This window comes from Heptranchias perlo, chromosome 2, assembly GCF_035084215.1.
Source record: "Heptranchias perlo isolate sHepPer1 chromosome 2, sHepPer1.hap1, whole genome shotgun sequence".
Lineage (NCBI taxonomy): Eukaryota > Metazoa > Chordata > Chondrichthyes > Hexanchiformes > Hexanchidae > Heptranchias > Heptranchias perlo.
In genome coordinates, this window is record NC_090326.1 from 30,885,690 (window position 1) to 30,912,131 (window position 26,442).

At 43.5% G+C, this 26,442-nt stretch overlaps 1 protein-coding gene across 1 annotated transcript in view; it reads right to left on the reverse strand.

Annotated features, from left to right (window-relative positions):
* The window catches only part of cap2 (cyclase associated actin cytoskeleton regulatory protein 2), a 306,535-nt gene that overhangs the window by 258,460 nt on the left and 21,633 nt on the right, over positions 1–26,442 (reverse strand). Inside the window, exons 2-3 of the mRNA XM_068001661.1 lie at positions 21,458–21,591; positions 16,925–17,025 (exon numbers count right to left, since the gene is read on the reverse strand). Of these exons, the coding sequence (XP_067857762.1) occupies positions 16,925–17,025; positions 21,458–21,581 (225 nt within the window). The 5' untranslated portion in view covers positions 21,582–21,591. The remainder of the gene's footprint in view (positions 1–16,924; positions 17,026–21,457; positions 21,592–26,442) is intronic.

Sequence of the window (26,442 nt, forward strand, 5' to 3'; positions counted from 1 at the left end):
CGCACGGAAGGGACATATTGCACAAGCCGCAGAATTATGGACAAGAGGTGGCAGCATTGGTGAGAAAAAGTGACTTTATTTTGTGTTGCCATTCAAAGACTGGAAATAAAAAGATAACAAATAGACAAACACCCTGGTGCAATCCCTGTGTGCTCACGGAACTTTGGGTTTTCGTTTCCTGGTACCCCTACGTGGTGCTACCCCTGTGGCTCCAGCAGAGGTGGTGGCAGGTTGCTCCTGTTCATGCCCTGACCTGGTAGATGCTTTGGGCCGACGCCCCCTGGGTTTCGGTGCCCGTGAGGGCACCTCCACAGCCTTCCAGGCTGCAACCGGGGACATCCCCGGTGTCTCTCAGTCGTCTGCGCAGATGAGCCAAGCAAATACACCTACACTCACTCTGCAGTGACACACTGGGTGGCATCAGTGGTGGGTCCTCATAGGGATACCCAGGAGCAGGCATTATTGCACAAACCGGACAGGATTCGCGAAGACATGGCACTAGTGGAGCCAATATAATGTGTGATGTGAGTTGTTCTTTAATTCAATAGAAGTAAGAACCATGACAAACCCTCAAACACCCTTGTGCATCCCCTTCATGCTCACGACACGTTTGCCTTACACTGCCTACTGCACATATGTGATGCATGCCCTGTGGCTGCAGCACAGGTGGTGGCAGGTTGAGTGAGGCTGGCCGTGAGAGATGCACGAGAGGGTGAGTATGGGATAGAGCCATGAGATTGTATGAGGATTGGGTTGCGTGGTAGTGGCGGGGTGAGTACTCGCGAGGTGAGTAGGTGCAGGTAAGATGAGGATGAGGTTTGAGTGGGTATGAGGGGTGATGTGACAGAGTGGTGTTGGCAGTGCCGAAGGAGATGTGGGGTGGGGGCGGTGCTCTGGCAGACGGAGTGTAGGGGAAAGACTACGTGTTCTCACTGTGGCTAACCTACTGAGGTCATTGGTGCGCCTCCTGCACTGTGTGCAGGTGGGCGATACGTTGGTGGCGCAGCTGACCCCCTCTGCCACCTCGAGCCAGGCCTTCTTGGTGGCAGAGGCAGGCTGCTTCCTCCCGCACGCAGGGAGGAAGATCTCTGTCCTCCCCCTCCTCCTCACCCCATCTAATGATACCTGGGGTGAGGCATCATTAAACTGGGAGCAGCCTTCCCCCTGGGCTGCTCCATGCTGTAATTTTTTCTGTTTGTGGCAGCATCTGTCAGTGGAGGTCTGCCCCTTTAAATAGAGCGCCTCCAGCTGACAGATCTTACTGCGCATGCGCAGCCTGCCCGACGCTCAGATCAGCAGCGGGGAACCCGGAGGAGCAGGTAAGTGGCTCCAATTAATGTATTGCCTGCTACGATCGCGCGGGCAACCCACTAATTTCACCGGGCGCGGCTGGCCTACCCGCCGGGAACCCGCACCCCTGGTAAAATCGGGCCCGTGGTGTCAAGGGTCTAAGTTATGAGGAGAGTTAACAGTGTGGATAAAGGTAAATATAGAAAATTATTTTAAATAAAGTTGTAAGAGTAGGTTAAGGGGTACAGATTCAAACTCGTAAAAGGCAAATTTAGGACTAATATCAGGAAGTAGTTTTTCACACAATACACAGAATGGATAGAGCAGTAAAGACAAAAACCCTGAAATCATATTCAACAGATTGATTTCAACAGAATGAAGCCTGGGCAGGCGATTCGCTCTGCCAAGTTTCTTCCCTGGTGGCGAAATTGAAAATTACCCCAATTCTCTCCTCCTCACCCTCCGACCCAGTTGAGAGAGATGCCACCCAACTACCCACATCCCCCAACCCCCCCCCCCCCCCCCCCCGCCATAAACCAGAGCAATGGCACACTCCCCCTCTAGTCTCACCCCAACCGATAGAGACACACAGCCCTCTACCCACAACCCTCACTCAGAGGCAATCTCTCCCTCTAACCATTCCCTCTAGTTCACAGAGGCATTGTGCTCTGATCATTCTCTTTCTCTATTACTTGACAAGAGACACCCTTTTCCCCTCTAATCCTCCACGTTTATAGAGGCACTCTACCCCTCACCCCAATTGACAGATCTACTGTTCACCCTCTAACATCCCCTTCCAATTCACGGTGGGCAATCGCGCTGCTTGGATAATCTTCTCATCACTGGTCCTGGCCGCAGTTTCACTCTGGAAGCACGCTGTGCTGAGGGTGAGAATTCCTGATCCAGCGGAGAGCCGTGTAGGAAAACTGAATGCTACAGAACAAACAGGCAAAGGATCCATATATCTGGAGGTCATTGGGTGTTTTCAATGAGAACGGTGCCTGTTGGCTGCATGATACCTTTCAAGGTTGCAGAATAGTGAATTGAGTATCGCACTATTGGTCTTCAAATAAAAAGAATGAGCAGGATCAGCCTTAGCCAACTGGGGTCAAAACCTCAGTGTCCCAGTTATGAACTGAGCACAAGCGAAAAGAAGCACAGCGCCTGGTCATAGTCAAACTATTTGCTAACTGCCAATAATAGTTTCTGACACATACGTATCCACTTGAACGACTTGAAATGACCCACGTGATGGAGCAGATGCTCTTGATTGGTCACTAATGTTTCAGTCCCATAAGTGGGACTGTCTTAGTAAACATTAAGGAATAAAAGCCATGCTACTCCCCACTCCTAATGTGAAGAGATAAAGCTTCCCGGAAGATTCAGAAGGTTCCAAGTGTTAAGAAGCTTTCTGGGAAGGACAAAGTTAAAAGAAGTTACGAAGAACTTCAGAAACCGTTCTTCAAAAAGCAGAGACCCGTTAGAAATAAAAGCTGGAAAATTAAGACCCATTAGAGTTTACTCAAAACAGAGTAAAATCTGTAAAATGTACCACTGCTGTTCTCTAAACCCAAAAAGAATAAAGTGTTTGGTACAGAGAAATAATGTACGTGCAAAGTTAGTTAGGCTAAAATGAGAGAAGACGACTGAAGAAAGAAACAATGACTCCGGACAGTGACTCGTCGAAGGAGTCTTCAACGGAGAAGACACACATCCCAGAGGAAGGCAGAATCATCCAGTGCTACTGAAAGGAAGAGGTTTATGTTTATGTTCGTATTTCAGAGGAATAGCCAAATACTGGAAACTGGTTGAAATCAAACTGCAAGCTTAACTTTGCTAAGCCTTACTGCATCCTCAATCATCGAAAATAGCTCTGTAATAATGCTATAAAGCAAACCAAGCTAGTGCTGAGATACTGCAGCTCACTTTACACCTGTGCCTGCAATGATTCTGACTTGGTCCGTTAATAATACACAGCTAAATTTTTTTAAAATTCGTTCATGGGATGTGGGCGTCGCTGGCAAGGCCAGCATTTATTGCCCATCCCTAATTGCCCTTGAGAAGGTGGTGGTAAGCCGCCTTGAACCGCTGCAGTCCGTGTGGTGAAGGTTCTCTCACAGTGCTGTTAGGTAGGGAGTTCCAGAATTTTGACCCAGCGACGATGAAGGAACGGCGATATATTTCCAAGTCGGGATGGTGTGTGACTTGGAGGGAAAGTGCAGGTGGTGTTCTCATGCCTTTATCCTTCTAGGTGGTAGAGGTCGCGGGTTTGGGAGGTGCTGTCGAAGAAGCCTTGGCGAGTTGCTGCAGTGCATCCTGTGGATGGTACACACTGCAGCCATGGTGCGTCGGTGGTGAAGGGAGTGAATGTTTAGGGTGGTGGATGGGGTGCCAATCAAGCGGGCTGCTTTGTCCTGGATGGTGTCAAGCTTCTTGAATGTTGTTGGAGCTGCACTCATCCAGGCAAATGGAGAGTATTCCATTACACTCCTGACTTGTGCCTTGTAGATGGTGGAAAGGCTTGGGGAGTCAGGTGGTGAGTCACTCGCTGCAGAATAGTCAGCCTCTGATCTGCCACAGTATTTATGTAGCTGGTCCAGTTAAGTTTCTGGTCAATGGTGAAATTCATCTGATAACCTGACATGAAGGAAGTTGGGAGACAACACATACTGGATTGGAAGTGGAGACAGCACTGTGGGAGAACCTTCACCACACAGACTGCAGCGGTTCAAGGCAGCAGCTCACCACCACCTTCTGAAGGGCAATTAGGGATGGGCAATAAATGCTGGCCTTTCCAGCAACACCCACATCCCATGAACAAATAAAATAAAAAGGGAGAGATGCTGCAATGTGGGAGCGAGAAAGAGCACAAAATGTCATGCATTGCTAAATGATTAACCTGTGATGGTGCTCATTGTGTTACCACGGAAGTTGTTAAATAGCATGAGTTAATTAATGCATTATCGTCAGGTTCGATTTTTGCTATTTCAGGCAGTTAGGAGTTAATCACTTCACTCAGTCATACTGTATCTCTGTAATGACTGATGTGGCTTGTGTAACACTGATATAATTTGGATTGGGTTATGTAAGGCAGTTCAAAAGCAACCTAATTTAGGCATCTTACAAACCTTTGACATGAATGATAAATTCCAACCCAAATCTTTGATGGGAAAGTTTAGGAAAAGAGGAAGAGATTCATCTGATACCCTGACGTGAAGGAAGTTGGGAGTGAACACATACTGGATTGGAGGTGGACACAGAGGGAGACGCTGCAACGTGGAAGCGAGAGAGAGCACAAAAGATCATGTGAAGGGACGGAGGACCACCTGAGGCCAGATGTAGGCAATGGACGGAGGTACCGGGGGTAGGTACAGTGACCGGGGGGGGGGGGGGGGGGGGGTGCAGGAGTGGTGACAGGCAGCACTGAAGTGGTTTTGTAGACACAAGGAAAGGCAGATGCTGAGAGTACTGAGGGGGAAGGTGGAAATGGAAGTGAAAGTATCACCCATCTTGGGTTGGAAACTGTCTAGGACACTTTACTCATCCCAAAATATAGGCCCGGGATTGGAGCACAAACGCCAATTAGGAGCACAGTGGAGATATTGTGCCAGAGCAGCAGAAATCTGTGGCAGCAGAGTGAAGCAGAAGCGTCAGAGGGGCTGCAGCTGTGGCGCTGCTGAAGAGGCTATAAAGATGATTTTAAAAAGGGGAGTTAACCCACGGTTCTGGAAAAGAGCAGGCACAATTGAAGTGTGGCCACTGCATCTCTTGAGACGAGCTGGTGTGGGCACTCCTAACTTTGCCTGGAGCAAATTCAGAAAGAAAACTCAACCTATCTAGCTAAGTACAGATACTGGCAAAAAAATGTCTCTCTCTCTTTCTTCATAGAATCATAGAGTCTTACAGCACAGAAAGAGGCCATTCAGCCTATCATGCCTATGCTGGCTCTTTTTGAAAGAGCTATCCAATTAATCCCACTCCCCCGCACTTTCCCCCATAGCCCTTGCAAAATTTTTCTTCGCATGCGTCTTTTTCTCTCCTTCTCCTCCATTTGTGTTTTGCCTCCTTCACTTCCATCTTTTTCTCGCTCTCTTTCCTTCACACCTCGTGCACACCATGAAGCACTAAGGCAGGTGAGAAGAAATTGCACTTGGAGGCCAGTAGGTGTGTCAGGACCCACCTGGGGATACCAGGCCGGGAAGCACTCGGATGCACAAGTGGACAAGCAGGTGGACTAGTAAGCAGTCAGGGCAGCTGTGCAAGGAAGCAAGCCAGGAACCACGCAGGCCAAGCGAGCTGGCCAGTGATTGGCTGGGTCAAGGAACACTTGGGCGGAGGAACAGAAGGATGCAGGAGCTCTTGGGTTGACGGTAGGAGACTGTCACAACCCACACAGAGCCCTTTGCAGCACAACTGTCGTGAGTAATTCTTGATCCTGCTGATTCTCTCCTCAGCTGTTGTTTTACTCGGCTTTCCTACTATGCTTGCCAACTTGGGCTTGGTGGAGGGGGTGGGGGGGGGGGTACTGTCCGACTGCAGACAGGTGATGTCTGTCCAGTTAACAGAGCACAGGGAGTGTGGTATGGGGCTGAGCAGGGCAAGGAAGCATAGGAGCTACTGAAGATAACATGAAATAAGTTGTCAGAACTTTAGCATGGTAGAGCCAAATGAAAGAGAGCAGCTTACCATGACTGACATGGACTGCATCCAATCAAAAGTAACCAAGGCATACGGAGAAAGCAACAGGCAACAGTGTTCCACTCAATAATTCAAGCTGCAGCCCAAGTACTTCAAATCAAGCACAAGGCGCCTGCCATAGAAGTAGGCTGCACTGAGAATTATAATTTATGGATTTCTTACAGTATACAAACAGTGCTCCTAATGCTCAGTGATTCCACAGCCATAGAAACTGACATGACATTTAGTACCTCATGAAATTCCCCAGACAATTTTACCCTGGATTTCTTCTACCTCCCTCCCAAAGTTTTCCCCACTGTAACTGTATTGGAACCAATGACTAGTGTTCAATTTTGAATGGTGACATCAATCTTCTAACCACCGATATGCAGCTCCTTAATGTCCTACACATTTAACGCCTTCAATACTTCACCTGTATCTGAAGTGTGCAAGGTGTGAAATGATAGACAGAGAGACTGCATTTGCTTGACACGGACTGGTTAACCTCGAGATAGACAGACAGCTTCAAAGCCTTTCTACTACCTACAAGGCTCAATTAGAATTGTGATGGAATACTCAACACTTGCCTGAACAAATGCATCTGCAACAAAATAAACTCAACACCATCCAGGATAGAGCAGTCTGCTTGATATGATGTCACTGAGCATTTTTTGAAGAGGTGACTAAAGTAGTGGACAGGGGAATGTCTATGGATATTGTTTGTATGGACTTCCAGAAGGCATTCAATAAAATCCCTCATAAGAGACTGTTAGCTAAAGTTGAAGCTCATGGAATTGACAGCAAATTATTGACCTGGTTAGGAAATTGGCTGAGTGGCAGGAGACAGATTGTAGGGGTAATGGGCAGGTACTTAAATTGGCAGGATGTGACCAGTGGTGGCCCACAGGGATCTGTGTTGGGGCCTCAGCTATTCCCTGTATTTATTAACGACTTAGATGACGGGATAGAGAGCCACATATCCAAGCTTGCCGATGACACAACGATAGGCAACATTGTAAGCAGTGTGGATGGAAGCATAAAATTACAGAGAGATATTAATAGATTAAGTGAATGGGCAAAACTGTGGCAAATGGATTTCAATGTAGGCAAGTGTGAGGTCATCCACTTTGGACCTAAAAAGGATAGATCAGAGTACTTTCTAAATGGTGAAAAGCTGGAATCAGTGGAAGTCCAAAGAGACTTAGGGGTCCATGTACATAGATCATTAAAATGTCATGGACAGGTACAGAAAATAATCAAAGAGACTAATGGAATGCTGGCCTTTACATCTAGAGGATTAGAATACAAAAGGGGCAAAAAAGTTATGCTACAGCTATACAAAGCCCTGATTAGACCACACCTGGAATACTGTGTTCAGTTCCGGGCACCAAACTTTAGGAAGGCTATATTGGCCTTCGAGAAGTGCAGCATAGATTTTCTAGAATGATATCTGGACTCCAAGGGTTAAATTACGAGGAGAGATTACACAAACTAGGGTTGTATTCCCTGGAATTTAGAAGATTTTGGAGTGATTTGATCAAAATGTTCAAGATATTAAGGGGAACTGATAGTTTCTCTCTATCTACCCTATTTCCGCTGGTTGGGGAGTCTAGGACTAGGGGACATAGTCTAAAAAAAGAGCAAAGACTTTCAGGAGTGAAGTTAGGAGACACTTCTACACGCGAAGGGTGGTAGAAGTTTGGAACGCTCTTCTGCAAATGGCAGTTGATGTTAGCTCAATTGTTAATTTTAGATCTGAGATTGATAGATTTTTGTTAACCAAAGGTATTGAGGGATATGGGGCTATGGTCTATTAGGCTAGAGTTAGGTCACAGATCAGCCATGATCTCAATGAATGGCGGAACAGGCTGAAGGGGCTAAATGGCCTACTCCTGTTCCTATGTTCCCTGCCACTAACATCCAGCTCCTCCTCCACCTGCCACTAACATCCTCCTCCTCCACCAGCAGCACACTGCGTACTAACTACAGGCAGTATCTCACCAAGCTTACATCAACAGCACCTCCCAGCCCCACAAACTCTACCATCAAGAACAAAAGCAACATCACTAAACACCATTGCCTCCAAGTCACACAGCATCCTGACTTGGACACATATCGCCATTCCTTCATTGTCACAGGGTCAAAATTCTGGAATTCCCTTCATCATACCATCATGGGGGGTGTACCATCAACACAAGGACCGCAGCGATTCAAGTCAGCCCTCTACTAGGGTGGGCAACCAGGGATGGGCAAATAATGCAGCCTGGCCAGCGTTGCCCACATCCCAAGAACAAATGCTGTTTAAAAAATCTGCTCAACATTTACGAGACCAGTCTTTAGATGCAAAATCTGTATGAGGTCCATGGCAACAACTGGTCAAACACAACTGAGTTTCAAGACAACATCTGGTCAATCGCAAATATGCCGTGTAAGATTCTACAATTAGAAGGTACAAATTTGTATCACTTTACCCTTACCAAGTGTCAAATAAAAATTGTATTGTTCAATAATATGAAAAAGACCTAAAAACCATCATACTTTTTACTAAGAGTCCGTTGCCCCAGGTACCTGGAAAATTCAGAGTTTTTTTTAAAACAAGCATCCTCCATAACCACATAGATTCAGTAAATGCCCTGATCTCGATGCATCATTCAGCCAGGACACCCAAATATAGTGTTGATAGAACCTGATGTTGGAGATAAAGTGGAAGGTCCACTTTGGTTAGTTTATACAAAGGAACATTTTGGTGGGTCTGCGCACGAGTCCAAACAAACTATTCCACAGGTTCTGGCCTTCTAGTAGACAGCTACTTCACAATTCAACCATGCCTGGATGCAGTGGGAAGAAGTACTTCTTTAAGAGGGAATGGAGGGAGAAACGGACTGTGCGCACCAGAAGGGAGTATAACCCCAGTCACTCACTCTCACACCTCCCAATGCCTGGCTTCAGAGTAGCATCGGTGGAGACCTGGAAGCAAGTCATGCACCCATTCATCAAGAGAACAGTGCATGTACGTGGAGATCTGGTAACTGGAGAAAACACTCACAGGAGTCTAACTGTTCGAAACAACACAGGGATCGGGGGTGGGGGGGGGGGGGGGGGAGGAGAAAGAGGGAGGAGTTTGGACATCCTAGGGATAACTGTGCGGAGCTCCTCTCCCAGTGTGGGAGATTCATTGGATAAAAGCACGGGATGTGGATAGGGCTTGAACGCTATAGGGCTGGTGCCGTGACCCAGGTTCCCATCTAGCAAGGTTCCATTTGGGAGCAGAGCCTTGCAAAACTAACCCCATCTGTGACCTAACTCTATAGCCCAATAGAACTTAGCCCCATATCCCTTAATACCTTTGGTTAACAAAAATCTATCGATCTCAGAACAAACGAGGTCTGGTAATCAACATCATGATGCCAGGAGTTCCTAAAGTGATGGGACAGGAGAAAAAAAAATGAATTAAAAAACTTACAGCCTTTCCCACGGCTCCAACTGGTTCCTACGTGAATGGAATGGAATTTGCTTGGTAGTGGAAGTGCACACATGGGCGTGTTTAACTGTTACCTTGATAGTCACATATTTCACATTCATTAAAAAAGTAGCCATAGCATGCTTCACACTTCACAAACCTAGACGCTATTCCACACTCTACAGACACATCTGAGATGCACCAGATAATCTCCCCATTTGGTTGCAACAAGTGGCTTGGTGGTGCAGGGAAGCTTGAGTAACCCAATCTGGCACAGCCAAATTTCAGATCCCATCTGGCAATTAGACATCAATCTATTAATAGAAGAAACAGTCAACAGAAAAAGGGAATAGAAATTGCACGTCACCTTCCCCATGTGACACATCCTTGCCTATCCTTGTGCAACTGAACACAAGCAGCGTCAGATATGCTTGTGTGCAATCTACAAAGATGCTGGGGAATTTCTAGTAGGAGGAAGGAGGCAGCTATGTGAATGAGATGGACTTTTTTCTGGAAAGACTGAACCTTGTGGATAAATCAGGATTTTCTCCATTTTCCTGAAGCCATTACAAACAAGTATTGTACACCCCACTAGATCAGCAAACTGTGTTAGTCAAGTAACAATGTAACTGCTCAAAAGGAACACTGGGTGCATCATTGGCTGTTTTTTGCCCCTGTCGCACCCACTAAAGAACTTCTCTCCGGAAAATCGCACATAGCCACCATTTTGATTGGTGGCTGTGAAAATCTACAGACTCAAGCAAATCTAGTAGATTAGAAGGAATGAGTTTTCTCAAGAGTTCTGATGGTGTGAAAGAGTCCCAGCTAAAGCAGTAATGGCATGTCAATTAACTTAAGAAAAAATTGGTTAAATATCTAGTTAGAAACTGGACTGAAGATACGAACAATGAGACAGGAAAAGTCCCTCTGGTCCATCCAGCTTGTTCCACACAACTGCAATACCTCGTGCATCACAATATAAACACTCCCCATCCCACCCGAAAGCTTCCTGCGAGAGGCAAAAGACCCAGGCCAATTTGGAGGGGGGAGAAAAATCTGGAAAATTCCTCTCGGATCTCCTCAGGCTTAAACTAATCTAGGAAACCGTTCTGGCCCCAATTGATGTCATGTAGTACCTACCTTTTGTACGAGATGATGAGTACAGACAGAAATGATCAAATACTTGATGGAATACAGTGGTCCTTTTGGAACCTCAGAAATGGGTCCAACCTTGCAATATGTAGGATGCAAGGTTGGAGCTTGAATACAGCTAGGGAGAACCTTTGTACATGACTGTGGAAGGAATAGGCTCAAATGGCACCAAATGACCTTTTCTCTTTCCTTGCGTACATACACTGTAGATTCGCAGTCAGGTCAAAAAAAAGTCACCTTGGAATGTCATTTCTATATTTTTGCGTGCAACTGATAAATCTCAAAATAAATTAATGCTTTGACATGGTTCAAAATTATACCAATTCTCAAAGAGTGGAATTCTTTGGACTCCTTTTAGGGAAGGTCATTTTCCAATCCCATTTCATCCAAGTGGGTTGAATCTCTGATGTAGTGTTACTATATTATATACTTCAATATCTCCATCAGTCCAAACATACAAGTCTCTTTTTGGAGTATATGGCCATTTTCTTGGTAGATAGGCTTTCACTTTGAACTCATTCTTGTTTTCCAATCCCTCCATGGCCTCAAACTCAAATCCCTCCATGGCCTCGCCCCTCCCCATCTCTAACCTCCTCCAGCCCTACAACCCTCCAAGATTCTACGCTCCTCCAATTCTGGCCTCTTGTGCATCCCCGGTTTTCATCACTCCACCATTGGCAGCCATGCCTTCAGCTGCCTAGGCCCTAAGCTCTGGAATTTCCTCCCTAAACCTCTCTATCCCCTTTTCAGACGTTCCTTAAAACCTACCTCACCTGTCCTAATATCTGTCTGATTATGCTCCTGTGAAGTGCCTTGGGACATTATAGGTGCTATATAGATGCAAGTTGCTGTTGTTGTGTATACTTAGCAGTCAAACTTGAATCCAGCCTACTCCTCTTAATTCTTAATTCAAAGTCACTGACTAATTCAAATTTGGGAACCTGCACTAAAAAAGCTTCCAGTGCTGTTTCATTCCAATTGCTTAACTGCATTACTGGATATTTCATTTTTTTTTACAAAAAGCGCAAAAGAGTTAATACAGGTGTTCTTAAAAACAGATGAGAACACAAGCCTCATTCAGGCCAAGCTTCCTGCACTTGCTTCTTTTCAAGATAGCAGAACTTGTACAAGAGCAAGAATTCCGAATAAGGAGGATCCAGACTTTACAATATTGTCCGTGAAAGGAGCAACAGTTACAAGTAATATAACTGGCATGAGTGGTGATTCTACTCTTGAACGATGCAAATTGGCAAAATGTTAAGTGCTCGCTCCCCTCCACATCCTAACTGTAACTGTGAAATTAGAAGAGAAAATTACTCGTTTGTAAAGCAGGAGCAAGCTTCCAAAGTGAAAGAAAGCGAACATTCAATATATACAGCATCTGTAACCAAATCCCGCAGTCACCTCATCATTTGATTTAAACTTAAAATGTTAAATATGTTTAAATTCTAAGAAAAAAAATTCAAAGCATCTGAGCTGCTGGGACGAACCAAACACAAGTTTCCTTATTGTGAGGTCACTCGTGAACTTTATTTGAATGCTCAGATAATCAACATGAACCATCATTAATCACCAGCCCTTTTCAAATGGTTGGCATAAACGGATTAATTAAAGTACCTCAAACAAACATTTACACATCAACAGGTCATTTTATTTTTTTTAAAAATCAAATGGTACGAGGTGTCAAACCCATGGAACATGAGAGTAATGTGTCGCGTACACCACCAATAACACAAGTGAGAATAGAAATCCATTCAAAAGGAGCTGCTGTGCTGAACCACAGCTGAAAAGAAGAACAAACTTGCATTTATAAAGCACCTTTCACAACCTCAGGGCGTCCCAAAGTGTTTTACAGTCAATGACGTACCTTTTGAAGCGTAGTCGCGATTATACTGTAGGAAACACAGCAGCCAATTTGCACACAGCGAGGTCCCACAAACAGCAATGTGATAATGACAATGTTTTTTTTAAAAAGTGATGTCGGTTGAGGGATAAATATTGGCCAGCACACCGGGGAGAACTCCCCCGCTCTTCTGCAAATAGTGCCATGAGGGGCAGACATGGCCTCAGTTTAACGTCTCATCCGGAAGACGGCACCTCCGACAGTGCAGCGCTCCTTCAGTACTGCACTGGAGTGCCAGCCAAAATTATGTGCTCAAGTCTCAGGAGTAGGACTTGAATCCACAACCTTCTAACTCAGAGGTGAGTGCTACCAACTGATCCACTGCTGCACCGCTAGCGGGAGAATCACTTAACAAGTTCCAAAATTAAACTCATTAAAATTGTAAACTTTTTTTTAAAAAAAACAAACTCTGCAGAATTCTTCTTGTTCCCGTAAGAGGTCGTCCGACTTGGAAAATGAGCAAGTGCAGGCAGCTCGGACTGTGAGCGCCCTGTAGTATCGGCTGGTTTCCTCAACAAGGCTCTGCAAACACCGGAACCGTTTCCAACATGCAATGTTGTAAAGTCCGACTGCTATCTATTCACAATGTATAAGCCTGTCTAGAGAGAACAGGACCATATACTACTGGGAAAAAAAACACTTGCATGGGCCAGCGAGTATAAACCAATACAGATATTGAAGTGAACATCACAGTAATATTATTACATCAGGGAATGTATCCACTAAGTTGAAATGGGAGAAAAAGCTACCTTCCCTGAAAGGAGGAGATCAAAGAATTCCATTTTATTTTAAAGTAAATTAACAGTCCAGATCAGTTGTGTCAAGCTGGGAATTGAACACCATATAAATGTTGCATGGACACTGTACAGATGGGTTATTTTATATTAAAAGTAACAGTAAAAGAACATTAAGAAATAGGAGCAGGAGTAGGAGTAGGCCATACAGCCCCTCGAGCCTGCCCTGCCATTTAGTTTAGGAGAACGAGAGGTGATCTCATTGAAACATAAGATTCTGAGAGGGCTGCACAGGGTAGATGCTGAGAGGCTGTATCCCCTGGCAGGAGAGTCCAGAACCAGGGGCATAGTCTCAGGATAAGGGGTCGGCCATGAGAGGAGGAGAAATTTATTTACAGAGGGTTGTGAATCTTTGGAATTCTCCAACCCAGAAGGCTGTAGATGCTTGGTCGTTAAGTATATTTAAGGCCGAGATGGATAGATTTTTGGAATCTAAGGGAATCAAGGGATATGGGGATCGGGCAGGAAAGTGGAGTTGAGGTCGAAGATCAGCCATGATCTGACTGAATGGCAGAGCAGGCTCCTGGGGCCGGATGGCCTACTCCTGCTCCTATTTCTTGTTATGTTCTTAAACACGAGGTACCTTTTTGGAAAGTGTCAATGATTGGAAGGGTCTGTTAATTGGGGATAGTGAACCACATTCAATTCCTACATTGCAACATTGAGTAAACTTCAAAAGTACATCACTGGCTGTAAAGCACTTTGGGACGTCCTGAGATCATGAAAGGCGCTTTGTTGATGCAAGTCTTTCTTTCGATTTTTTTTCATCTCAATACAAAAATCAGTGGTAACATGGTCACAGAATACCCCATGGCCAAATTCACATCTCAACTGAATTTTTGATCAGCCTATTAAGCTATCAAGAGCAGGGCAGTGGGATTAGTTTTGAAATGCACTAGCAAAGAGCTGGCACGGATACATTGGGCCGAATGGCCGCCTCCTGCGCTGTAAAATTCTACGGCTTTATTAAAAATTAGGCAGAGCCTCACTTGAAAAGACCACTTATTGCCGAATAACCAACAATGGTCATCATGGTTCTCCATGCTATCAATTCAGAGCATTTGGAAGAGCGCATTATGATTGCAGTAACGGTATTGGCTAAGTAGACAAATCTGGCAGTCTGGAAAGGGCACAAGCCTGGAAACTACTCCAGGTGATATTGTCAATGGAACACCACCAGTTTCATATGTCATTCCTGTGACAGCTAATTTAACATATCATTAACCTGTTCATTTTAAACGTGTTAATGTCGGTGTTAAAACAGAGAACAGCGTAACTGGTTAATATAGCCGACAGTAATTTCTTTTCAGATTTGTTCATTTAGACAATGCCATTACTACAATCATAACTCTTCTATTCCCCCACTCCACTTCCGCCAAACACAGGTCAAGAGGGGAAAAGCATAACTTTTAGAAAAAACAAACAGTATTTGCAGTTCAAATCCAAGTGAAACATAAACAGAAAAGATGAGGATAAAGGAACATCAAAAAACAGGTGGAAAATGGAATGGGGAAACAAAAGTGGCCCATGGAAGAAAAAAAAGCAGGAATTATTTATTTTTTAGAAACTAAATACAGAGACTGTGGAGCCCCATCAATGATATCCTCTGCTGTAACGCACACATGGACCGAGTATGCTGAAACCACAACTGAACTTGAAAGGACACACCCCACTGACGCAGTCCATTAAACCAGTCCTTCCTCAAACCCAAGTCTTATACCAGATATAAAATCCAGGCTGAACCACCATTTCTTAAAAGTTACTAAGTGTATCTATACAAAAACTGTTGGTGCTAGTGTGAGGTTTGTCCATTGAGTCCCACTTCAGGTGTCACGCTTGTGTATATGCAGATATCTCACAGCTGATTGGCCCAGCTTTCGTATTCATAATACAACAAATCGGAACTGAAAGGGTAAGGAACGTACGCATCAAAAGCAAGGGAGGTGGACTTGAAAAATCTACCAATGAGGATCTATTAAAAGGAAAGAATCAAGCATGAGCAGTCAGCAAAATATAACAGTAAAAGAAAGGAGAGCGGGGCCAATTAAAGCACTAAATTGGACTTGCTACAAGGTTATAAATAAAGTTGGAAACATAACAGACAAAAAACAAAATTTATGAGAAAATGATTAAACTCATCTATATAACAGCAATTTGTTTTATCTTGAAGATCTCTAATAGCATTTGCCATGAGAGGTTTGTTTCTCCAGAGAAGTTTCAGGCTTGAATTCAATGGGCTTTCGGCTGAAGAGACTCAACGAGGTACAGTTCCCAGCATGCACCTGTGACAAGCTCCATTATATGTTTTTTTAAATGACTACCAACAAGATGAGGTATTCATAGAATATGCTAGAATTAACTGTTTGTAACCGACCTGTCCTTCAAAACCATGCATTACTGAGAATGAAAATTCCCAGGGAAACCATTTTTTTAATTTTACTATTAAGCAGTGAAACTATTCAGAACTTGTTTTGGTATAAAACATCAAAAATAGGTAAAGCATGAACGGCAACTTTTTCTGAATTAACCTTCCAAAAAAAAAAACAATGGGAGGTTAATATATTTAAGAGGATGTTTATTGAACAAATGCAGTAAGTTACATGCATGACAAATGAAACATTTTACTTTTAATTATTTAATCTATGTTGTAATGTATTTGGCATTAATCTATTTTGTACTGTATTCCAAAGTGTTAGACAAGCTGCACTTTATTTACATTTATCTCGGAACTCAAACACGAACAGAAAACCTCAAAAAAATATTATAAACAGGGGAAATTCTGGAAGGACTGTACCATCATTTGAGTTGGAGGAAGGCTCTGAATACAAGTCGAGATTAAAGATGTTTATTTAAGCAATACCCTTTAGTATCATTAACTACCGTTGCAAAGATATTTGGCAGAGAAATAAATTGGGAGAGTACCCATTTGATATCCTTAGTAAAGAGCTTCCCACCCCTGTGAGATATGCAGAGATTTATTTATGTAACTGGAATATCAGGGGAATAAATTTGTTTATCTACCTGCAGTGGATAAGGGAAACGCTATTCATCTTCCATGACCCAAAAAATCCTCACTTCACCACATTTCTTGTCTGTTACGCCATACTTCCCGAGTCAGACATATTGCACTTAATTACACGCAAATTTCTTGCAGCTAACATTTCTTTCAACAATCTTTTTTTAAAAAAATATGGGGTCAAAGTGGGAAGAGGCTCCTGTGGGGTATAAACACCGGCATAGGCCAGTTGGGCCGAATGGCCTGTTTCTGTGCTATAGACTTTATGCAATGTAAAAGGATTAAATGGTCAACAGGCTCACATCAGATCCTTCAACGTGTAATTAAGTCTGTGAAGAATGGAATTGGTAAACTAAAAACTTTATAAGGAATACTGGAACAAGCCCATCATTAAACTGGACAAATTACCGCAGTATCACCTTCACACATTTGCAGCAATTCCATGATTCAACAGCAACTACAGAACTATGCAAGTTACCTTGGCATGTATAAAATAAAGTAGAATCTCATCTTACTAATGATCAATACAGCTGAAAAAAATGTTATTTATTAATACGTGGCAACAAAGTCAAGTTTAGTACATCGTCAATTCAAGGTCAGACTCCTACAGTAGTGCAGACTTCTCTACTTACATGTTCCTCCACACCTTCCCCAAGGATCTTGCTGTGCTTCACATAGTCTGCAACAGCACCATTCAACACAACATCGAAAGCTTCCACATATGGCACCAGATCTTGAAGTACAAAAAGAAACAAAAAACAATTATCAAATTCAAACTTAAATGCTTCCTACTGAATAAAAATAAAGCCATTTAAAATGTTCGAATTGGACATTTGCTTTGGTATGATAGAACATACCAATAGTCTTCACTTCTCCTTTCTACCTTCACCATACAGGATTTAATTCCTATCTCCTTTATTCTCAGCACATCCATCTCATTCCCATCTCTAAATCCCTTGCTATCAATATTGGTTAAGGATAATTCAAACATTTACACATAAAGTAGCAACAGATCAAACCTGAATGATACTTAAAGGGTGAGATCACACCACGCAACATTAGCAAACATATCTGTTCACATGAAGCGAGTATAATTCCCTTGAAGACAAAGCAAAGCAGGAACCTTGTGAGGTATGTTTTGACATTGTTTATTTATGGGGCAGCCAGAGAGGAGAGACCAACTTGCATTTGTAGACCACTTTTATTGTAGAAAAACATCCCCAGGATATTCAGAGATGTAATCAAAATAATGGATGCCAAGCCAAAGGAGGAGATATTAGGAGGGAACGTCAAAACCCATCTCTTTGACCAAGGTTTTAAGGAAGTCTTAAAAGAGGATATGAAGGTGGAAAGGGTTAGGGAGCAGATCCTGAGCATGGAGCCTAGGCAGTTGAAGGCACAGCCACCAAAAGTGGATGTTAGAGAGAGGGAGGGGCAAGGCCAAAAATGAGAATTTTAAATGGGAGGCATTGGACGACTGGGGCCAATGTAAGTCAGTGAGGACAGGGGTGATGGGCAAACAGGGCAGGATATGGGCAGAGTTTTGGATGAGCTGAAGTTCACAGAGCCAAGAGAGCATTGGAATAGTTGAGTCTGGAGGTCACAAAGACAAGGATGAGGGGTTCACCAGGAGATGGGCTGGGGTAGGGGTCAAAGCGGGCAATGTCAGAGAGGTGGAAACAGGTGGTCTTTGTGACGGAGAGGATAAAGGGTCAGAAACTCAGCTCAGCGTCGAAGAGTACACCGAAGTCCTGAACAGTCTGGTTTAACCCAAGATAGGAGGGATGGAATTGGTGGCAAGGTTACGAAGTTTGTGGCAGGGGCCCCAAGACGGTGGCTTTAGTCTTAACCGATGTTTAGCTGAAGGAAATTGCAGGTCATCCAGGACTGGTTATCAGACAAGCAGTCTGATAAAACCTAGGCAGTGCAGGAGTAGAGCTGGGTATCAGTGCACATGTGGAAGCTGTCCCAATGTCTGCAGACGATGTCACCAAGAAGCAGCATGTAGATGAGGAAGAGGATGGGGCCCAAGGACAAATCCTTGGTGGACTCCAGCGGCAACAGCGTAGCGGCAGAAAGAGAAGCCATTGCTGAAGATGCTCTGGCTGCGTTTGGATAAGAGTGGAACTAAGCGAAGGCAGTCCCAATGAGCTGGACAACGAGAGGCATTGCAGGAGGGTGGTTAAGTTGATCTCGTCAAAAGCTACAGAAGTTGGGGGGGAATAATTCACCATTGTCACAGTCACAGAGGATGTCACACACAATGCAAAAAAAACTTCAAATTAATCAACAGCAGGATTAACAAAAGGTGAGAGAGAGAGAGAGAGAGAAAAAACAAACTTGCATTTTTAAAGCCCCCTTCATATCCACAGGACATCCCAAAGTGCTTTACAGCCAATGGAAGCACTTTTGAAGTATAATCACCACTGTTATGTAGGCAAATGTGGCAGTCAATTTGCAAACTGCAAGATCTCACAAAGAAGGAGATACATGACCAGCTATTCTATTTAGTGGTTTTGGTTGAAGGATAAATTTGGCCAGCACTATCCAAACTCACCATTACATCTATGAAGTCCTCTGCCCCTTTTAATGTATCGCTGCTCGCAATTGTTCTTCATCCTGCAATGTGTGCCAATTCCTGACAGATAAACATTGTGGAATATTGATACCAGATGAAGACCGCCACAAATAATTGTAAGACCTAATTAAATAGTCCAGTTTCTTTTGAAAGATGTTCACTTAAATTTCAAAAATATCCAGCCCAACCAGCTTTGTGAAAACATGGAAACCTCAAGTCACCCAATGGAGCTATTAATCCTTCATCATCAGCCCTTCAATAAGCTCAGGGCAAAAAATAGTCAGATTTAAAGCTTTTTACCTCAATTTTAAAAACCACAACCCATTTTAATTACTGTACTTTTAAAAATAAAAATTATTTCATTTCCATATTGGTTAAGTACAGTTCAGTTTATCATTTCAATGACTCTTTCTTCCCCCCCCCCCCTTTCATTATTGAGCCACGATTCTCTTCCAGGTTTGGGTAACCTGAAATGGGCCATCATTATTTTTCCATGATGTTGCACTGAGTACACTATCACTAAAGGAAAAGAAAGAGAAAGTGGAAAAGAGAAAGAAAGAGAAAGAAAAAGAAAAAGTGAAAAAAAAACTTTAAATTTGAAAAAAAAACTTGCAATTATATAGCATCTTTCACGACCTCAGGATATCCCAAAACGCTTTACAGCCAATGAAGTACTTTTTGAAGTGTAGTCAGTGTTGGGTCAGCCTAGATTATGTGCTCAAGTTTCTGGAGTGGGACTTGAACTTCTGACTCTAAAATGTAAGAGTGCTACCACTGAGCCACAGCTGACACACAAGCCAGATGTCCCATGGCTTCACTCCATTTAATAAATGCTGCACTTTCTTCCTCTAACAGTTCAACAGGTAATACGTTGGCACCTCCAACAGTGCAGCACGACCTCAGTACTGCACTAGTAATAAATCAAAACACTCAACTTCAACGATATGTTGTGTCTGCTAATATAACAGTCCCTTACTTTTATAAGACTCTATTCAAAAATGGCAAAACCTCATTTTGGAAGACTTTACAGCCATAATACTAATTTCTTTCCTGTCATTTCTTGATAAGTAAATCATCCATTGTCTTAGCAACACACAGGAAACATCTTTTACAATGTTAAACAGAAACAGGCAGGACGAATGCACAAACCTGTTTAATTCAATAGGGCTTTCAACAGCGATGTTCAATCTTTTAATCAATCAATCAGTTAAATGTCAGTACTACGCTGCATGAACAGGCACATTGGCAAATAAGGTATTGCTTCCCCAAAAAACTTGTATTCCTTTACTGCCTATCTTTGCAGTTTTAATAATACATTTTTGTATACAACTGATATCTCCCTTCTGTAAAAGATATCGATGGGCCACAAGGTGCTCCAGTGGAATTTCGCCACTGAGCTTCTAGGACCTAGGTTTCAATCTCATCCAAACTGGTGACATTAATCTCTCTCTCTGGGTAAATTTGGGCAATCTTAGGGCAATCTTAATCCACTGTAAAGTTAAAGATCCTGCCCATAGTTTAGCACAAATCTCCTTCAGAGATTAGTGTGCAAATTGGAAGAGGTTGCACTGGTCCAGTAAGATAAGGGAACTCTTCCTGGATTGAGGTAAAGGAAAAAGCTTTCTCTGCATTGATTTTTAATGAATAAATTGACATGCATTAAGTCGGGGATGCAGTACCAAAAGAAACCAAAAGGTGAGTACTGAATTCCACGTCACACTTGGCTAGAATTAGCTGAAAGTTTTCCAATGCGCGGCATGGGTGCAGTGGGCATATCAGTGCAGCAGGATGAGACAACGATCCAAGGGGCGCATATAATGTAGAATGAACCTCAGGAAGTGGGTCCATCGTGGGGTAATGAAGGAAGAGGCTCAGGTTCAGCACGAAGGCTGCGATGTTCATCTAGTACACAAAGACCTGTAAGAACATTCAATCTTCTGCACTGTACTCTTGGTGGCAGTGAAAGTCAGCACTGTCCTCAACCTTTATACCACAAGGTCTATCACAAGGTTCCATCACTTTTTCACATACAGTTTTATCAAGGAAATACCTGGAGCCCTATTTTGCCATGCACCCTAAGTACAGTGGAACAGTCAACATCAGCTGACCTTTCCAAATTGGTGGCTGCCCCAAAATATGCTGCTACTTAGTCAAGTCTTTGCCAAATGTTATGCGACTCTCAGCAAAAGATAATCCATATCAATGCTTCCCATGGAGTACACCCGATGCATTCATTCTGACGCAGTCACATCACACAGCTTTGAAGTCGAAAGATGGATGGACTGTTCGCTCCCTGGAGATTCGAGCTACACCTTACAACCAGCTCTGTACAACTCTTGTACCCCTGCAGAGTATATGGAGGAAACCAGAGCCCTCACTGAGCAGATGCTTGGAGTGCTAAAACAGTGCTTCAGATATTTAAACAGCCAGGAACTTTCAGGCACTGCATTCCAGATCATAACAACTCACTGCATAAAACAATTTCTCCACATCTCCCCCTTGTTTTTCTTTGGCAATTATCTTCAATCTGTGCCCTCTGGTTACCGACCCTCATATAAGCACTAATGTAAAATTTCCAGTGCAGTACCTCCATTGTCCCCATTCACTGCATCAGAAACTGGGGTCAGACAGCCTGGTAACGTGAAAGATGCCAACTCGAGTCGTTGGACAGTCTTCTCCAAACGTTCCACCAAATCTTGCAATTCTGCCATTACGGATATACTGAAAGAAATAAAAAAAAATTGAATTAAACGGACACTGTGAGCAGTCAATCATTATTAAAATATAGAAACAGGTCAGGACGAGTGAGTAATAAAAGGATATCATTTACTCAAGAGCTCAGACGTCATGAGCCAAAATCTGTAATTCATAAGCAACGAATGCCCCATAAAAGGTAAACAAAGGCCTCCTCTTTTGGTGCTCTTTAACATGGACAGAAAATAGTAACGGCTCGTATTCTTTGCAGTGTTTGCATTAATTTTGATGTCGGTGGCAAGCAAGTAAAAATTCCACACGGTGCGACAAAGAAATTTTCCATGAATCTTAGAGCTGCGTTGCACACATATTGTAAGGTTCACCAAGCCCTGTTATGCAATAGTCCCCTAGTGGTCGTGTTACAATCAATGCATGTTACAGCTTCCTGAAGAAATGTAATTGCTCTGCTATTAATGGACACCTATTGCACTAGTACCATAATGGGGAAACAGCAAACCAGTCACCTTCACTTGTCACTGCTTCTGGTACACAGGCTAATTCTTGTATTAAAAATAATAAAAGTAAATACTGCACCCAGCAAAGAATGCAGAGGATAAGTTAAAAGGAGATTCATTTTTTGCTATCAGAATAAGTTTCCCACCATAAGTTGGGATATTCCAATTTTAAGTTTGTCTTATCCAAACTCCATCAGAATGCACCAGCAGCTACGCCCTTTCCCCGGAGAACTTTAAAGCTGCTGTTGTGGCACCACCAGGTACAGTGCTGCCCTAGCATCGTTGAGGTCTTGTCTTTAGAGCTTGACCTAAAGGAAAATTGCCAAGTTAAGAGGCCCAGATTATCCCCCTGGTCATGAGAGGGTACAAGGTCTGCCTCACCCAATGATGCCCTCGTGTACAGTGCAAGGAGCTGTCCTCGACCGTGTGTTGCAGACTGGCACATTCCAAGGTCCAGCCCTACGTGCTCAGGGGCGCACTGAGGCTGGGTGCGGCCGCCGCAAAGGCTCTGTGGGGACCATTTAGAGCCTTCCCGCCATTTTATACCGAGGGGCTGCAATCAGGGAAACCACCCCCCCCCCACCCCACGGGCAGAATGTAAAATTAAAATTGATGTAATGTACCTGTAATGTACCTATAATGAATCTGTAATCAATAATCTGTATTGAGTGTAATGCAATGAGGCACCCTAGAGTGTCATGAACTGTAATTGTGTACAATGTGTTCATTGAACTGTACTTGATGTAACCTGCATATTGTATAATTTGTATTGTGTACGTTTGGAATGTGATCTGACAACTGTATTGTATGTATTGCTGCAAATTTTATGAATAATGTATATTTTAATGAAAAAAAAACTAGATGAGCCCTTCTCTGTCCTGGACTGACAATGATGAGGACTTTGCGGTTGCCAGAAAACCTGCAAGTCAGGATGTGCAGAATTTGAAAGGTGATGTAAGCGTGTGGCAAAGGAAGCTTTGATTCAAGTGTTACTTTGAAAGCGAGAAAATAAGTTTTTGTTGAGATAAGTGGACATTAAAGAAGAAGGGTTGTCAGTAAAAACAGAATTGGCAAATGATTCATAAGCAGGACAGATTGAGAACTTTTACTACCGGGAGGGCAACAGTATAGTGCAGCCAACATCAAGTTAGTAAAAACTGATCAAGAATGGCCTCTCTTTTTCTCCTGGATTCTGGGGTTAAGGCTCGGTTGAGCTCCTGGATCATGCTCTGGTGATTCAGATGCTGAAGTTCTTCAGAAGATCAAGCTGTTGAGACTTCAAGGCCGCCCCTCCTCAGTTATTCTCAATTCCCTTCTTGGTTTGGGAACACTTGGATGGATTGATTTATATTTAAGAGCACAATATCCCTTTGACATCACCCACTCTGCTCTGGCTAAGACAGTATTATTTCAACATCACCTATCCACCAGTAAAAAGGAAACACAAGTTGCCCAGCTTTGGTTGGAGAAGCAGATTCAAGCATTGGAATCTGCCCACAAAACAAACCAGACCCTTCCACCCCCCAAACCCCCTTTTCAGAGATCCAACAGTGATCAAACTAATTCTGCTCATCAATGCTCAGAAAAAACTAGGCCGTCTATTGATATATATATACTTCGAGGAACCAACTGGGCAGTTGGCCCAAGCCAGTCATGCACCCCAGAAGTGACCACGGGATTTAATTTCCTCTGGCAATGCTTGGCTTTACTAATAGCCGTTAACCTTTTTAATTACAAATGCAAGTTCATTCATTTTTTTTTTATTACAACCAAGTTAAAATAACCGTAAAGGAATTCTATGCAACACATTAAATAGCAGGCTACCTGAGGGAATTAAACCAAGTCTGTCACTAGTCTTGAGAATATTAACAGGGAGTTTAGTTGGCTTTACTCTGACCTGTGTTAAGTCAAGTCAAAAGCCAAGAGCATTTTCAACTGCTATTTGGAACTATTCTCTCTAACTCACCTAGATAAAGACGACTGGACTTTACGATTGAGGTACTCCAAGTTATAAATTAGCTCCAGGCTAACAAGGCTCCTAGCTCTGGTAGTTTCTCCACTGACTTATTAAAAGACAATCATCCAAGTTTGCTCCTCTGCTTCTGAAAAAGTGTTTCATGAAATTACTAACATTGGTTCCACCCAGATATCTGGATTTCTCATACTGAAAAAGGACGAGGACCCCATAAGTCTATCTTCTACTTCATTTTTGAATTACCAGTCCATAGTGTTTAATGAAAATCCTCTGAATAATCTGGTTTCCAACTTAAATTTACCCTTATCAGGTTTTTTTTTAATAACAAGGCACTCCTACAATAATATCCAGCTGCTTCTCAACGTCCTATTCCATGATTGCATCAGATGAATCTAGCTGGCCTTTTTTAGATGCTGACTTGTGTATAGTACCATAGGTCATGAAGTTTGGAGAAGTCATTATCCAAAATCTCTAATAAGATTGCAATGTCTTCAAATGAATTGTTCCAAAGTGTTTGATATGGCTGGTCTCCTTTGCACATACTTTTTGCTTAGGAATATAGGGACAGGAGTAAGGCCATTGAGCCCCTCGAGCCTGTTCCACCATTCAATTAGATCATGGCTGATCTGTATCTTAACTCCATTTACCCGCCTTGGTTCCGTAACCTTTAAAAGCCTTGTCTAACAAAAATCTATCTATCCCAGTCTTCAAATTTTCAATTGACCCCCAGCCTCAAACAACTTTTTGAGGGAGAGTTTTCCAGATTTCCACTACCCTTTGTGTGAAGAAGTGCTTCCTCACATCACCCCTGAACGGTCTAGCTCTAATTTTAAGGTTATGCCCCCTTGCTCTGGACTCCCCCACCAGAGGAAATAGTTTCTCTCTATCTACCCTATCAAATCCTTTAATCATCTTAAACACCTCATTTTAATCACCCCTTAATCTTCTTTATTCAAGGGAATACAAGCATAGTATATGCAACCTGTCCTCGTAATTTAACCCTGGTGAATCTGCACTGCAACCCCTCCCAGGCCAATATATCCTTCCTGGAGGTGCAGTGCCCAGAAATAAACACATGTCAAGGTCCCACAAACAGCAAACAAGATGATCAACCAGTTAATCTGTTTTTGGTGATGCTGGTTGAGGGAGGAATATTTCCCAGGACACCAGGGGAACTGCCTACTGTTCTTTGAAAAATGCCATGAAATCCTTTACGTTCACCTGAATGACCAGAACATGCAAATGGGGGTCTCAGTTTAATGTCTCACTTGAAAAAAAAAGCAAAGATATCCCAACAGGTAACGGCATCCCTACCTCAGTGACCACTAGAACCCCTCTCAAGAAGGTCCACTCCACTTTTTCAGGTTTCAGCGTTTGAAGAGGAGGTCAAGCTAAATTCATCGAGACAGTCTTGGAATACATGATGTTGAGAATTTTCTTGCTTTGGCGACTGATCGACTGGCTGCCAATGCTTAAAATATTCCTTGTATACAATTATTAATCACCTAGCTCTCCCTCCCTAGTACATATTATATTGTCACCACTACTGCCATGACTTTGCAAATCTTGTCTGCTACCCTTTCCTGAGGATCACCATGAAGACCCACAACTGATGCCACCCAGTGTCACTGCAGAGTGGGTGTAGATGTATTTGCGGGGCTCTTTTGTGCAGACGACAGAGACGCCGATGTCCCCGGTGGTACACTGGAAGGATGCGGAGGAGAAGTTGTTGAGGGCAGTGGTGACTTTGACAGCAACAGGTAAGAAGATGGTGCTCGAGCGTCAAGGAGGCTGCAGATGTCCACGACTACATGTCGAGTGACTCTGAGCTTCCGTGTGCACTGCTGCTCAGAGAGGTTCAGGAAGCTGAGCCTCGATCTGTAGAACCTGTGGCAAGGGTAGTGCCTTCTGCGACGCATCTCTCTCTGCGGTTGCCCTCCCTCCTGCTGTACAGGTGGATGTGTCACAGCACTGTGTTGTGGAGCTCCACGTGTCAGAGGTGGACAGCGTGGCTGGTGATGCTATTCGTCCTCCGAGGAGGTCATGACTGCAGCTATGGCGGCCCCCATCCGGAAGATGTGCGTTTGAGGGGGTCCGCAAGGTAGGTAAATGTGTCTGCACACCGGGGTTGAGGCGAATTTTAGTGTTAGGAGGAGGGTGGTGCAGGCCAAACTTTGTCCAAAGTGACAGAGTGGCCTCCTGCAATGAGTGAGGGTCTCAACCCCCACCTGTCAAATGGACTTTTGCAGCTGCCACAGGCTGGTGGCTGAAACACGTCCATTTCAGCTGGGAGTGTTTCCCCCAGTAGGGGAAACAGCCCCAGTTTAGATGAAAATCCCACCCCTCCTAAAATATCCTACAAATCAGGTCTGCTAACGACCTGAAGTA